Source organism: Aulonocara stuartgranti (assembly GCF_965226115.1).
Source record: "Aulonocara stuartgranti genome assembly, chromosome: 16".
Lineage (NCBI taxonomy): Eukaryota > Metazoa > Chordata > Actinopteri > Cichliformes > Cichlidae > Aulonocara > Aulonocara stuartgranti.
This window is the reverse complement of record NC_138952.1, coordinates 26,854,667-26,871,921: the sequence shown is the minus strand read 5'-3', so window position 1 is coordinate 26,871,921 and position 17,255 is coordinate 26,854,667. Positions and strand designations below refer to the sequence as shown.

General features: G+C 38.4%; 1 protein-coding gene across 1 annotated transcript in view; it reads right to left on the bottom strand.

Moving 5' to 3' along the window:
* The window catches only part of vwa8 (von Willebrand factor A domain containing 8), an 87,846-nt gene extending 71,096 nt beyond the window's left edge, over positions 1 to 16,750 (bottom strand). Inside the window, exons 1-4 of the mRNA XM_082509321.1 lie at positions 16,464 to 16,750; positions 14,823 to 14,900; positions 14,604 to 14,734; positions 13,727 to 13,837 (exon numbers count right to left, since the gene is read on the bottom strand). Coding sequence (XP_082365447.1) covers positions 13,727 to 13,837; positions 14,604 to 14,734; positions 14,823 to 14,900; positions 16,464 to 16,602 — 459 coding nt within the window. The 5' untranslated portion in view covers positions 16,603 to 16,750. The remainder of the gene's footprint in view (positions 1 to 13,726; positions 13,838 to 14,603; positions 14,735 to 14,822; positions 14,901 to 16,463) is intronic.
* Between the last annotated feature and the right edge of the window lie 505 nt (positions 16,751 to 17,255).

The window sequence follows — 17,255 nt, the reverse complement described above, 5'->3', positions numbered from 1 at the left end:
GTGTGTGTGCAAATGCATGTGTCTGCGCACATTTCTGCAGAAATCAAAAAGCACGTCTGACGTCAAGAGGCAGGAAACTTTAGCTGTCTGGGTGGACCACAGAGCGAGCGGCTATGTAATTAGGTTAACATGTAAATGCGTGGCAGGTTGTGTGGGAAGCAGAGCCATAAAACTATAGTGAGGACCAGATGCTCTATATTTAACTCTTGATCCATTTTCGGCACCAACGCTGTAATCAGATAATTGTTAGAAATGTAAATGACGCAGGATGTAGAGTAGGAGAGAGAGAAAGAGAGAGGCAGGGAAGCACAGAGGGGCCTTGTGCTATGTCTGACACCAGCCATGCGGAAAAAAAGAAAACATCCCACCAAATGCTTTTAGCCACTTAGAAATGTTAGAAATGTCACAGAACAGTGAATGTGTAATATTAATGTAGCTAGAACTATTAAAAAAAAAGAAAAAAAAGAGTTAAAAGTCTACAGAGACATCACTTCCTATAACATCTCTTTGTGTTATATGTGATGTTTCATTTTTTTTCATAATGCTATGTGTATGAATCAAAAAGCTTCTGTTCCTAATTTACCTACTTCATGCACATACAGAAGCATGTTTTCCCCAATGTGTTTGCAGGTCACAACATAGACTGTATACAAACGCTAGATGCAGCATCAGGTACGTCCAAGTTCATTAAACCTGCATTCTTTGAAATGACCAGTAAAGGGCAACTACCTAGTGGCAATTTCTCTAGTGATTTATGACCTCAGTAAGTATTTTCCTAATAGATTTATTGTCAGTAGTTTCCAGTCTTAATGAATGCAATATGATGTTCATAGTACGCTGTATTTTGAATAAGAAAAGACTACAAAGAAGGGAATCCTTCAGAGCTTGTGACTGAAAAGTCGCTACTACACAAGTGTGCAGTCTGCTCATTTTCTCAGACAGGTCTACCTATGCCCATCATGTCACATCAGTTTAAAAAACAATAAAACAAACCAGAATGGCGATGGCAAACACAAACTCTTAAGTTGAGACTTTCAAAACAAGAGTCCACAAACCAAAATGGGTCAAGACTCCAGTTAACAAGGGTCCAAAACCATTTTAAGCTTTAATGGTAGGTTGAGAACCTAAAAAAGAACAAATTTAACACAACTCAAGCTGAAAATAAATTTGAATGATTTTTTTAATAAATGGCCTAGCATGATATAAAAAAAAGTTTTAAAAAATCAACCCTAGATAATATTTTTAATGTCACATAATATCCAATAAAATAATTTTAAATGTCCCACAAACCAGATTTTTAGAGTCTGATGTCTTCAGGCTCTGCTCTTGTTCCAGAACCTTTCAAATTAAATCAATTAGACTGCTTGAGTCCTGAACAAAAAGGTTTTCCATTATTTCCGGATTTTTGGCTTCTAATTTGACAGCAAACCTCTATTTACTCTGTGGTAATTCAGCCACAGCAGTGAGTTTTGTTTCCCCCATGGGGCCAGCCCTTTAACTTTAACTAGTGGAAATAAGAGAATCCAGTTTTCTTGTGGATACCTTTGAATTATATTTATATTTAATTATAACTACATGTGATATTTAATTGCAAGTTTTTTTGTTTTTGTTTAATTTTTTGTGTTGGAAAAAATTTTGTACTTTAAAAAGACTTTTCCAACATGTAACTCTGCCTAGAAAGTGTAGAAAGTGCATCCTGTCAAATGATTTCAGCACAGCTGTACGTTTGGGTTCAGATTCAGCTCCAGTGGAGGTGGAAGGCTTTTTATTACTGTAATAGAGACTTATTTGTAGACTGGGTTTGAGGTAAGCTGCCTTACATAAGAGCCAGCTAAATGAAGAAGGGTGACTGGGAAATGTCAAAAATATAACAAGCATGCGATTACATCCATGTGACTCCTTCATGCATACTTTGAGGGTAGGGTGATGCTTGGAATGAAGGAGGAAGGGTGAAAAAAAGAAAAAAAAAGAAAAAAGACCAAGAACCAGAGATAGAAAATGAAGTGGAAGGATGGGAGGGGAGGGACAGCTTAAGCTCAGGGACTGACACGTTAAGCCTGAATATAGGGCTCCAAATCAGCACAGACCCCTGAGGAATACTTGGATGTTCTAGTTAACACACAAACGCACACCTCCTACAAAACTATTCTCAAAGAGAAAAGCTCTCTAATTTGCACCCACACATCTCCAGTCCATAAAACAAATGTTGGAAAATATAATATGTACACAGTGTTATTGCACCAGACACATGGCACAGGACTCATAATCCACAACATCCCAACAACATAAAACCTTTCCACTGGACGTTTGAATGTAGGAAAGCCCACAAATAAGCAATCTTTCACCCCATTTATTAACATCAATAATGCTGTTTCTATGGAAACAATGGACAATGTTTTGATTTAGATAAAGAGGTGGGAGGAAGATGAGCCTCAGGCAGAGGAAGTTGGATGAGTTGGCTAGCTTTTCTTGTTCCAGGGAAAGATGTGCACTGATAGAAACAAAACTATTAAAGTCATTAAGGGATGAAGACTGTTTAATCAAACAACTTGATCATGCATATTTTTCACAAATGGTTATTCCCAGTTTCAGTTTGTGTCTATGGTTAAATGATTTTCCATGAAAACTCTCAAAACTGATTTTCTAATGTTCTAACAGAGCAGATGATCCGACTATACAATGCTACCTTACTTAAGTTACGGGGAAGTGTTGCAGCCCTAATCCAGGGTTTGAGTCCATGTTTGGTTTATCACTGAACCAGTGATACAAGTGAATATGCAGATATTCATAAAACAGTTACAGCATTTTCAACAACTCTGTTGGAGCTTTGATGGACTGGCGACCTGTCCAACAGCCTTTTGTGCTACGGATTGGTAGCCACTAAAATATAGCAGTTTCCTTTATGAACTTGACCATTTATCTACATTACATGCACATCTATGATTCAGAATCACCAGTTAACCTAACATTCATGTCTTTGGACTGTGGGAGAGCGCTAGAGCACCCAGAGGAAACCCAAGTAGGCACAAGGAGAATGTGCAAACTCCACACAGAAAAGCTGAGCCAGCCGCTGGGTTTGAACCAGGAAACCTCTTGCTATGAGTACTAGTTACTTCATAGCAAACCTAGGAAAATAGGTGGATAGACATATGGATAACAGTTAAAAATTTCAGCATGACTTCAGCATCCCTTCCATATCCAGTCATATAAAAGGACCAATGCTGGAAGAAAATTCCCTCAACATGACTAAATGCTGTTAATTTCAACTAATGAAGAGTGTGTGTTGGGACTACTTCCTATTTCAGTACATTGTGTTGACAATTATAAAATGTGAAAAATAAACTTAAATTGAACATATTAATAAAGTACCTAGTATCTCAAATCCAATCATTTGCCCCAGTTGTTATATGTAATTTAGGCATTTTGTCATGGTAAACAAACCCAGGTTGTAAGATTTACAACGGCTGTTGAAACTGATTCTACTCTCATCAGAGAGTACAAAGCTCCGAATTCATGAGTTATTTTTCAAAGGCGTCTGGATTCTATTAATGCTAAAGCTTGGGGAAGGGGAATCATAGCTGCACTGGTAAAATATGGAGGAGTGCACTGATGCATGCTATTTCTATAACTGCCCAATAAACAGTTAAGCTGTATTAGCCTGAGGTCATGCTAATAATAACATAGTCAACCTGGTACCTTCTACATTAAGGTGCCCACAACGGCCCGGTGTCGAGGCCAGCCAAACATCTTTATTGTAGGTCACACCTGTTTTAATCTCTTAATTTCCTGTCATCTCTCTACTGACAGACTCAAATAAAAGCTTAGTTCATGCAGAAGACGCTACTGATAACAGTCAATATTGCTTCTAGTGTTTGTTTAGTGTGGCACACCAAAGCACCTTTTCCCTCTTAAATTTGCTTACAGTTGTGTGTGACATCTAAAAATAGTCTATTCCTCTTATCTGGACTACATTGTACGCATGAATGTTGGATTGCTTTGGTTATGAAAAATAAAAAACAAGTCTGGTTTTATAGAAGTCACGTTATGGGATAAGAGCTCTTTTTTCCCCACGGTCTACACCCTGAGTAAATCCTTTACTGATAAGTTTGGTCTCTGTCACCAGTTTCAAGTCACTGATTATAATATGACTTTCATTGTCTAAACCATGGTCCAGGGATATATATACACACACATATAACAATTGTTGTAATCCTATATAATTTTGATATTTTTTTCCACAGGTAGTTCACAGAGCCGAGGTCATAAATCACTAGAGTGTACAGAGCTGTTTATACTTCATTCACATTGAGACCTTCTGGTAAAATATCTTTTTAAATTTCTGCTCTGTAAGTATCCCTTAACTGGATGCCCCATTCTCTAATTATTTTTTTCTTGTAAGTTGATCAAATGTCTTAAAACATTTTCCCTCTATGAGTGGAGTGGTCTGGAAGAGCCACAGGCAAACATTTTATAATGAAATTGCATTGTGTCACATAGATGGAACCCTGCCATTCAATTTAGTAAAAGGAGTCACAAGCATCAAAATGATAAACTTAACAAAATCTGCTGGAGGTGAACAAAACTACCACGTCAGCAGTGTGAAGGCACTAATGGCTGATTTGTGCTGGAACACAAACAAGCTGCCTCGCTTTATCAAACCATAAAACTGCTCAGTACACTGCTCATGTGTAGGAAATGCTGCTTCTTTGATGTGTTTACTCCTGATGCATTAACAAGGAACTCAATGCATATACATATTCATAAAACCACTTTCTCAGAGCACTAAGAGCAGTGAAGACAGTGGAGTAGCACTACAGTAAGTGGACTCCCTTCCAGCTGCAGTCTAATTATAAGAAAGCCTAATAAGCTGCAAGTCTGTTCCAGGAGAGCAGCTTTCTGAGTAAAGTTTAAGGAATAAATGTGCTGAAAATAAAACGTGAAAAACTTCCCCGTTTCCATGGAGCTGATGTCTGAACTGTTACACAACTGATTTATTTTTTACGCAGATGAAGCCATGTGCTAATTAGTCGTGGATAATGACATGACTGACTAAATGTTAATTATCACAGCTTATTATCAGTTGTGACTCTTTGAAGCCCAATGCCACAGTTTAATGATCAGCCTAATCTGGATGTAACAGTGCGGCCCTTAGCGGCTGGAAACACAGTGAGATGGACCAAGGCAAGTGTAGTGGAACAAAGTATTTATTTGCTATACAGCTCTCCTTACAACAATTAACTTGTCGAGCTTCTTCACAGCACAAAAATCCATCCTCTAATGAGGACTGGCAGCCTTAAATATGTTCAGCTGTCACAGACTTAACCATTATTCCACTCTCAGGTAAATTCTTAAATCCCAACCTTCCACCACAGTATACAATATATCAATAAGAATAAATAAATACATTTTCACATTTACATATTAATAAATATTTCACACTTTAATGTTACACCAAACCCAATATTATAAAAACCCAGAAACCCAAGCACAAAAAGATTCACCACACTCTCTTTACCAATGGTCTCTCCCGGAACCTTTAAATGGTGTCTGGACCCCCGGGGAAACATTTGCCCAAACACCTTAAAGAGGACACAGGCAAGAAAGGTGAGTAATCATTATCTTACAAACACCTATTTGCACCACTTTTATCCCTAGATTTCACACACACACTTGCATTAGTTTTCCTTACTGGTAAACCTTGATCACAATCACCATTCTTCTCTCCTGACAGACAACCACCACATTCCTTGATGAGGAGCAGCTGTGCCGGATCTGAAATAAGGCTACCAACTGATTTTAGAATTCCCAATAAATAGTCAATAAATATTTAAACTTCTTGTGTGCAAATCCATGCTTAAAGTGCAATGCTAAATAAAGTGCTTGATAAGGTGCTTTTAATAAAGTGAAAGGTGTGCTCTAAAGTGCTATACAGATAATATAATATAAATAAATGCAGTAAGGGAGTCCTCTTCCTTACACTGGACTTAGCTTTTCTTCCCATTTCATAATTCGTTTTTCTGTAGCTGTGAGACAATAAATGGAGATGGATGGAAAACACAAAGTTCTCCTTAGAGAAACTGGCCTGGATAATGAGGAACTGCTGGTTTCTATGAGGTGCCGTAAGGGACATTATTACTGAAACGCTCTCACACACACACACAACTGAAACGCTCTCACACACACTACTGAAACGCTCTCACACACACACACAACTGAAACGCTCTCACACACACACACAACTGAAACGCTCTCACACACACAACTGAAACGCTCTCACACACACTACTGAAACGCTCTCTCACACACACACTACTGAAATTTTAGCTCTCACACACACACAACTGAAACGCTCTCACACACACACAACTGAAACGCTCTCTCACACACTACTGAAACGCTCTCTCACACACACACTACTGAAATTTTAGCTCTCACACACACTACTGAAACGCTCTCACACACACTACTGAAACGCTCTCACACACACTACTGAAACTTTAGCTCTCACACACACTACTGAAATTTTAGCTCTCACACACACAACTGAAACGCTCTCACACACACTACTGAAACGCTCTCACACACACACACAACTGAAACGCTCTCACACACACAACTGAAACGCTCTCTCACACACAACTGAAACGCTCTCTCACACACACACTACTGAAATTTTAGCTCTCACACACACAACTGAAACGCTCTCACACACACACACACAACTGAAACGCTCTCACACACACTACTGAAATTTTAGCTCTCACACACACTACTGAAACTTTAGCTCTCACACACACTACTGAAACGCTCTCACACACACACACAACTGAAACGCTCTCACACACACAACTGAAACGCTCTCTCACACACACACTACTGAAATTTTAGCTCTCACACACACAACTGAAACGCTCTCACACACACTACTGAAATTTTAGCTCTCACACACACTACTGAAACTTTAGCTCTCACACACACTACTGAAATTTTAGCTCTCACACACACAACTGAAACGCTCTCACACACACAACTGAAACGCTCTCACACACACTACTGAAACGCTCTCACACACACTACTGAAACGCTCTCACACACACTACTGAAATTTTAGCTCTCACACACACTACTGAAACGCTCTCACACACACTACTGAAATTTTAGCTCTCACACACACTACTGAAATTTTAGCTCTCACACACACTACTGAAACGCTCTCACACACACACTACTGAAACGCTCTCACACACACACTACTGAAACGCTCTCACACACACTACTGAAATTTTAGCTCTCACACACACTACTGAAACGCTCTCACACACACTACTGAAATTTTAGCTCTCACACACACTACTGAAATTTTAGCTCTCACACACACTACTGAAACGCTCTCACACACACACTACTGAAACGCTCTCACACACACAACTGAAACGCTCTCACACACACACTACTGAAACGCTCTCACACACACAACTGAAATTTTAGCTCTCACACACACTACTGAAACGCTCTCACACACACACTACTGAAACGCTCTCACACACACTACTGAAATTTTAGCTCTCACACACACTACTGAAACGCTCTCACACACACACTACTGAAACGCTCTCACACACACTACTGAAATTTTAGCTCTCACACACACAACTGAAACGCTCTCACACACACACTACTGAAACGCTCTCACACACACAACTGAAATTTTAGCTCTCACACACACTACTGAAATTTTAGCTCTCACACACACAACTGAAACGCTCTCACACACACTACTGAAAAGCTCTCACACACACTACTGAAATTTTAGCTCTCACACACACTACTGAAACGCTCTCACACACACAACTGAAATTTTAGCTCTCACACACACTACTGAAATTTTAGCTCTCACACACACTACTGAAACGCTCTCACACACACAACTGAAACGCTCTCACACACACCACTGAAACGCTCTCACACACACAACTGAAACCAGAGGCATTTCTGCTGAACAGGAAGTTGTTTCCTGACAAGGAAACTGATGGAAAAAGTGGTATATTTCAAAACACTACAAGGATTTCTACTCAGCAACCTGCTAGTACAGCAGTCCCCAACCTTTTTTGCGCCACGTAAACAATATAAAAAATAAAAAAACGATAAATACCATGAAAACCATAAATAGAAATGTGTTCGAATTTTTGTGGAGGAATAAAACCCATTACATAGAAAGATCTCAGCTTGTGAAGGGATACAATAAAGGTGGTATCAAAACTCCAGAATTGGAATTTATGGTTGGCACCCTTAGAATTAAATGGTTAAAATCTTGTCTGTCACAGCCAGACTCTACTTAGCTCCACATCCCATGATTCTTGTTTAATAAAATAGTATACAGGATTAGACTTTATTTTGAAATGTGATTTTGCGGCAAATAAAATCCCCATAAAGATATCAAACTTTCCAAAACAGACGTTGCATTTTTGGGAAAATGAGATTTACCCACAACTTCTCCCCATAATTCAACCTTATGGAATAATAGGGTAATAACACTTAATCAAAAATCAATTTTCAAGAGTGACTGGTTTGAACAAAAATATTATATTCATAACAGATTTGTTGGATGATAACGGTGTCATTCTAAGTTACACAGACTTTTCAGAAAAATATTGTCTAAACTGTTCTCAAAGAGAATATAACAAATTTTGTGAACTGGTCCCACTGCCTCTGCTTCATTTGATTAAAATTTTTATGATATACAATAATTTCTCATCAGTGCTCCCAAATTTATTGCTAGGGCAATGTCAGCTGTTTGATAAAAATGCAATAAGAAATTTTTTAGTAGTTTCTTCAAAGACAAAATATTTCATAGTTACAACAGAATGGTTACATGGCATGGTTCTAATTTAGTTATTTCATATACACTGGATAAAGCATACTAAAAAATTATGAAATAGCCTATTCTACCTAAAGTTAAAGAAACACACTTTAAACAAAACTAATACTGTGGCAGAATTTCTAAAAAAAGAGATTTGGCTTTGAGGTGGATCAGTGTTCTTTTTGTACTGATGAAAATGAAACCCTAGAACATCTTTTTTTTTCCTATGCCCTATCACACAATGTATTTGGTGCAACTTAAAAAATTGGATTTCCCTAAATATTAATGATGTGCCACTGTTTGAATTACATCATAATTTTTTTTATATGGATCATCTAGCATTGGATGTCTCAGACATTATTAACATCATCATACTTGTTGAGTATTGCAGCATCGACAGCGATCAACTCGAAGGAAAATGACGACGGAGGCAAAAATGTCCTTAATATTTTTGGGAACTTTATTCCTCATCAACATGCGGTAAAACTTTTCTCATGGGTGCCATTTTCGTTGTGGTATACTTTTTTTTTTCTTAGGGGCGTGATGACGCAGCATCCGTGCTCTTACAATGAAACAGTGCCTCCTTGTGGTGGCAACTAAAATACTGTCTCTGTTAAGTAATGCAGCTGTCTCACTAAGGTCCAGAATCGATTTGTTCCACGATTCGATTCAATTCAATTCGATTTGATTATGGGGAATTTTGACAGTCAGAAATATTATAATTCAGATCAGTACATTTACATATTTTTGTATTTAAAAAAAGGAAGCTGACACACGCAAGACTTTATCAAAGGTGTGAGCATCACAGGAGATGCCTTTGTGTCAAAGTAGCTGAAGATAAAACACAGAAAAACATGAAGGTGGTTTTCCTGGCCTGGGATTTTATAAAAAATATTCTGCAGTACATCAAAAACGAAAGAAAACCATTAATCAACATATGAACGTTACCTCTGACGTTACAGCGGTTTTATTAGAGACACGGCTAACGTTTTGCATTTTGCATAATTTTAAAAAGTTTAAATTTATTCAGTATTGAACGGCAGAAATTAGGTTTTCTTTTCGGAAGTATGTAAAATGAAACAAAAAAAAAAAACAGCGGCCGACTGCGCTGTAAACAACAGTAGACTTGTGCATAACAAGCAAGCGAATAATACAGAAAACAGATTTTTAGACGGGAAACTGTTCTTGAAGTACAGAGAGAGAGAAAGAGAGAGAGAGAGGGCTGTGCATGACGTGCGATTTTATCGTGGTGGAAGCAAAACAGTGAGGGAATTCATGACGATGTTTATGTGAAGCGCAGTTTGGATCTTCTTTTGCTGCTGGTTCAGTCAATGTTGTTTGGAGAGAGATCAAACTAACAGCTTTAGAATCGGCGCAAAAACGGCGTGAAAACAAAGCGCGGACCTGCCGACAGATCAGAGTCAGCGAGCTGTCGGCTTTCAGCCCCGACCGTGTCCGTGCTGTCGGGTGAGAAAGGCGACATCTCACTGATTCTGATCCGCGGGTCCGCGCTGTGTGTTTACGTCTTTGTGCAGAAGCCGTGTACCTGCTCTCATTTACTGTCTTAGCTGTTTGGTGGTTGTTGAAATTTTGTGAGGTTTCACCAGAGATTCTGGCATTTCGGGTAAAATAAATTTATATTAAAAAATCGATTCAGGATTTTAATGAATCGATTTCACGTTATCCAAGCCAGAATCGATTTTAATCAATAAATCGATTATAAAAACCCACCCCTAACTAACAGGTTGCTGAGTAGACATCTGTGTGGTGGTTTGTTTGAAATCTAACACTTTTTCCTTCAGTTTCCTTGTCAAGAATTAACTTCCTGTTTAACTGAAATGCCTTCCTGTTTAACTGAAATGCCTTCCTGTTTAACTGAAATGCCTTCCTGTTCGACTGAAACGCCTTCCTGTTCGACTGAAACGCCTTCCTGTTCGACTGAAACGCCTTCCTGTTTAACTGAAATGCCTTCCTGTTCAACTGAAATGCCTTCCTGTTCAACTGAAATGCCTTGGTTTTTCAGTAGTGTGTGTGAGAGCCTTTCAGTAGTGTGTGTGAGAGCTAAAATTTCAGTAGTGTGTGTGAGAGCGTTTCAGTAGTGTGTGTGAGAGCGTTTCAGTAGTGTGTGTGAGAGCGTTTCAGTAGTGTGTGTGAGAGCTAAAATTTCAGTAGTGTGTGTGAGAGCTAAAATTTCAGTAGTGTGTGTGAGAGCTAAAATTTCAGTAGTGTGTGTGAGAGCGTTTCAGTAGTGTGTGTGAGAGCGTTTCAGTAGTGTGTGTGAGAGCGTTTCAGTAGTGTGTGTGAGAGCGTTTCAGTAGTGTGTGTGAGAGCGTTTCAGTAGTGCGTGTGAGAGCGTTTCAGTAGTGTGTGTGAGAGCTAAAATTTCAGTAGTGTGTGTGAGAGCGTTTCAGTAGTGTGTGTGAGAGCGTTTCAGTAGTGTGTGTGAGAGCGTTTCAGTAGTGTGTGTGAGAGCTAAAATTTCAGTAGTGTGTGTGAGAGCGTTTCAGTAATAATGTCCCTTACGGCACCTCATAGGTTTCTATGGTTACTCAACTTACAGAGTCCACACAGAATGGAGGCATATGTTTGCCGAAAGCCTCGATCGATCAAAAAGGAGCATGGAAAGCAAGAGAATGAAATTTGGAAGAGTGCAAAACTGTGGTGAAGCAACATTTTGTGTTACTATGTTTCATGCGAGGACAAGGTGCACTCAGTTAATGTTCTACTCACACTCCAAGCTGTGTTTGCCTTCAACTGTGGTTTTAATGGTTCTGTCGTATTACACAAACACATAGCCAGAAACTCATGACTGTACATTTTTATTATTGTAATTAATGCAGAAAAAGCAATCCCAAATCTTTCAGTTGTATTTAGCACACAGGCCATGCACCTAGCATACATCCAGGCACGTGCAGAGGGGGGGGGGCTAGAGGGGCTTGAGCACCCGCCCCTTTCCTGATGGATGCCCAAAGTGCCCTTTTGTTGAGGCAACTTTTTTTTTTAAATTATTTAAAAAAAATTTTAATGTGTGTGTGCGTGCGGAGTCCTGTCTGTGCCCCTCAACAATAATATTTAACTATTAATCACAGTTTTGCTAAATAAAAGGATCTGGCTTGCATTAGTCACATGATCACATTTAACCAATGACTGCCCTTGACGGCAGAACGCGCTGGTTACGAGCCGGGAACGAGCTCACAAAGAGCACGCGCATTTTTTGCGGTCCGGAGCTGTAGGAGAAACACAAGTTAACTCAGAGACACAGACTGATGCGACAAAACCAGTAAGTAGGTGTACAGCGTACACTGTAGTGTGTAGCACACAGGAGTATTAGCTTATTACGTACACGTTGGTAAGCTGTCTTGTTGCAACTCACGAACTGAAACAAACGAGCGTGCTGTGTGTGCAACAGCGCGACAAACATTACCTGTCCTTTTATTAACTGCACAAGTAGTGCTGGTCATAGCTGCTGGCTACCTGTGTAAGGCTGTCATGGGTCTGTAGCTCTGTCACCGTTTTAGGGAACATATTTAGTTTTAAAGTATTTAGAAACATATTTAGTTTTAAAGTAAGTTTCCGGGCTTTTCCTGCCTTTCTGGAGGGATTATATTTCACTAAAAAACGATCTAATATGCATGTCCACATAATTATGCATTATTATAATTATAATATATTAAAAACACACGCTGTATTTTAAAGAACATACATTAAGAAGCAGATTATATTAGATTTATATTTTAAATAAGACAAAATTTGGATTTTACAGCAGTAAGATTATTGTATCTCTACAGTTTAAAAATGTAATAAGCTTTCTCCCTGCACAGAGTGGATAGTGAAACAAATGGAATCATCATAATGACATTATTTCATATTTATTACTTCCCCCTACTCATTGCTTTATTATTGTAGCTCTAGTAATAAATAATAATGTAAGGATTCTGGATCAGCACAGTGATGCCCATAGTATATACAGTATTCTGAAGAAGGTCTAAAATGTCCCTGTGTGTGCGTGCATGTGTGTGTTTTATTTAGATGGATTTTTAAAAAAAATATTACTCATGATATAATATTGTCCAGACATGGCTGGTAAGGACATGAGGAGGAAACAGTAGGAGCTGTGTGAGGCTACTAAAGGCAGGGCTATAACATTTTTCTGTCATCACTTTATTATAGATTAAGTGCAAGAGTTGTTAGGTGTGGATAATTAGATTATAGTTTATTGCAATAGCAAGTTGTGCCTTGTTCTCAGATAGACAGCAAGTGGAGAGTGATATATGAAATGATGGGATGGAAGGAAGAAGAGAAGCAAAGAGTGAGTCACAGGCAGAGCCTAAATTATTTCTCACAGTTTTTTGTTGCCTTATGGTTCCAAGTGCTGTCACCAATCTTTGCATTTTGTTATTATCTCATGACACTTGTTTAATCAGCTACCATCTCTCCTGTGGACTTTTTACTGTCTACAGTCTCAGATCAACACAGCCCCGCCCTCCAGCACTATCAGCAGCAACCCCTCAACAGCAACATTGTACCATCAGGTAAAACATTGGCTACGTTTGCTTTGCCTTGTTGCCCATATTAGATTCTTGATGAATGTGTGTTGTTGTTATTCAGCCTGGTTCAATGTGCCCCTTTTTAACTTTGAGCACCCGCCCCTTTAAACCTCTCTGCACGGCCCTGCATACATCCAGCTGTTGTGGCAATTGATTTGGCTTTGTGATGCATAATGCACAACTAAAATAAAACAATATTTCAGAAAACACAATATTATACTTTACAGCTTTCATCAAAAATAATTCAAATGTCGATGTAAAGTGGATTTATGTCGAAGCCTGCATATTAGACTGTGTACAATCCATTAAATAAGCTTACCTGGTCTATGTAGAAGGCCGTCCCCGATCGAATCTCTCTCCTCTGTTTGAGGTCGGTCTCTGTGGTGTCCCTGGACAAAGCGACATACTCCACTTCCCGTTTAGTCAACTCCTAGTCAAGAGCAAGAGAACAAGTTTGGCTTGTTAAAAGTTAAAAGCATATTCTCTGGCTTATCTGATGCCAAATAATATGATAGAATTGTAAAAATAAATCAAATTACTATGCGTATCCTGCAAAGACACTCCTAGTCCATCGTTTATTAGAACAAACCTGGTAGAGCACAATTTACTCTTTACTTTGGTGCCGAATTTGTATAAAAGTTTCCATCGCACTATTAGAATGATACAACTTTATATTTATCTTATTAAAGCTATGCAATGTTTTAAAACTGCATTTACATTTCACTACTTTTGACTGTATGAACTTCTGCACTTTCTGAATTTTGCCACTTTGACAAATAATCGTTCTAAGGATGCTGCACTAGAATAAGACCTGTGTGGGAGTTACTGTGAGCCATGTACACATTTCCACAAAGGTCAGTGAATTTACTTTAGGCAAGCCACACGGTCAAGCTCAGCCACGATCCCTGAAAATCAGCAAGTGCTTAGTTACTCCACATCTGCAAGTCGCTTTGCAACCAAAGCCAAAACTATGGCATCTACAATACTGAACCGCAGTTCCATCTTCCATATCACGGTAATGTTTAATGATTGTTTAGCAACAAGTGAGCAGGAAAAACATCAGAATAATGGAGTTTTTAATTTTTGTTCATGGTTCAGTCCTAATCACATGATCAAAACTGTGGTTTAAAGAAAAAAAAGAAAAAGATACTCCTCTTTTATATTGAGTGTTTCAGTGTGTAACATGGAGGACTCACAAGGTACTGCATAGCTATGGATCTTCTCAGGGGTCCTGGGGGGCCAATGAGGAACACATCCTGACCCAAAAGGTCTTTCTGCATAATCCATCGGAGGTGTTGAGCCACCGTCTGAGGTAGGGAGTCTGAAACTGGCCAAAAAAAAAGCAAAAAGGAAACGTTTTATGCTGACATACCTATAGGCTTTGTTGTGACATACACACACAGAAGATTACCTACTGTGTTTCACAGGAACAAGCTCTGGATTCTGGGGTGGCTTGAGTTTGTAAGTGATCTCACCAATCTTCACTGTGTCACCTGTAAAGGAACAGGATGACCAATGCATGCAAGATGGTTTTTGACAGACAAGTCAAGTCATAATCACAACAGTAGAGTTGATTTTATATTCACATTAGTGTTAGTCTTTGATGAAGGTACAATAAAAAATAAAGATATAAAAAAAAACACTTCTCAAACAGTTTCGGTTTAACAATATGGTTTTATTAGATTTGCAAATCACTGCATTCTGTTTTTATTCAAATTTTACAGTGTCACAATCTTTTTGGAAACTGTTCACTTACTTAACTTTTGACTTGCATAAGTTTCAAGTATATAAAAGGCAGCTGACTCAGGGGTATGAATCAGTGTTGTGCACTGTGTTGTCCCCCTCCCCCTGGCAAGACTGTCCTATGTTGGTAATAATGTAGTAAGGTTCCAGAAAACCTGGTGCGAATCCCTGGACAGATCTGTGGTGCATCTCAGGGTGAACATAGAGACAGGCAACAGTTCACACTCTTGCATGATCTAATAATTATTTGTCTTTCCTGAAGTTTGCTCTCAAACTTAAGATTTACTCTCCCAGAATGGAATTAAGCTGCTTCTGCTCAGCTCTGCTGAGAATCAATAAAGCAATGGTCGGGACTTCCAGTCAATCAATCAATCAATAAATTAAAACATGATTATAGAAATCAAAATCTTATTTGGTTTTCATATATCCTATTTTCAGTGATATCAACTTTAATAGCAGAAAATTAACTAGGCATATAATTATTTTTTCTCTCTTTTTTGCCATATTTTTCAAGTATCCTTCGTGAAGCCTGGAGAACTATTCCTGAAGACTATTTAAAGAATTTACATGAAAGTTGCCCAAGAGAGTTATGGCTAATGAATGAAGGTGATCATACACACTTTGGTTTTGCCTTAAATACTGTCTGTATAATTTCCTTTCCCATTTTCCTATCAAATTTCTAAAGAAATGAGCGGCAGCCCAGGACTTTTGCACAGCACTGTAAATATAAAATTGAGTTATTTGTATTAACTATTACAAAAGGTTGATATTAAGATGCAAGTTTCAGCTTCAGGTTTAATTAGCATACATCGTTAACTAAGATTTTGATGTAAATCAGGTTTTAAAAGGTGTCCGGAAAAAAAACAATACATTTAAAATGGTGTTTGGAACTAAATGTGACAGAAGTATTGCCGTTATTTCAGCATGCTCCAGTTTAAAGAGCAACACGTGTGTTATACGTGGCTAAGTACCATGTTCCAACCTTTCACCTAGTGCAAGGTAAATGCATCGACTGTCTCACTAGATCACTTCTCACTTCAGATGCTGAGCTTACACCGTTTTCCTCTACGTGGAACAAACTATATATTCAACAGTATTTTTGCTACCAAGGAGCCACCGCAGTGTGATTCCTGCCCCATTAGACAACAGCTATTTATTTAGCCAGTTAGCTGTCACCAGACACATGTGTTCCTATTTCCAGCTGAAAACAAACTGAAAACACCTGTTCACTGGCTGTATACGTGGCATTACAACTTAAATGAAACAATGAAATGAAACAAGTGAAATGGCATTACAACTTAAAGGCCGGTTACCTGAGGCTGTGTTCAGAAGTTTGACCTCATGAGTTCTGAACATCCAGCCGTCTCTTCCCAGGACACAACCCAAAATATACCGCACCCTTCTTGCAGCAACAGCCGCAGCTGTGCCGCCACATAAAATTTGGGAGTGCATGTTCAAAATGTCTACGTTATCATACAAAACCTAACAATGAAAAAAATTAGCAGGCTGTCTTTTAAAACGGTCTGACCCGCGGCCTTATTCCCATTTCACAACAAGCGTCAGCTCATTTTTTCGGAGTCGGAAATAAATAACAGAAGGACCAAATGGTCCGACAAACAAGTCTTCCGTGGGAATACCATTTTAATTGAAAAGTGTTCCGTTCGCGCCGATAATTTTTGCAATATTACTAAGATTCTGTTGTTTAAAAAAAGCATAGTTTTGTTTAGTAATATTTTAGGTTATTAATTTTGCACCTGGTTGTTTCAACTGGCTTTGGCTAATAAAGAAGGCTACAAATATTGTTTATTGAAAATAACATTTTTTTGTCTTTTGGAATATGTTATGCCCAAATAACTCTTTACAATATATTCTAATTTTAGTGGCTTTATTAATCTGAATCTATTCATTTATTTGCTGATTCTGCTGTCCCCTCTTCAAATAAAATCCATTCTTGGATTCAAGTTTTTAAAGTAACTCCTCCAATTCTCTAAACGTAAATTTTAAGAAATCGCTGCTAAAAATTATAGAAAGTTCTGGAAGTTCATTGTCGAGATTATCCCGTAGTTATAACCATTTTTGTTAACTCACAGAAATGTCCTTTTTTA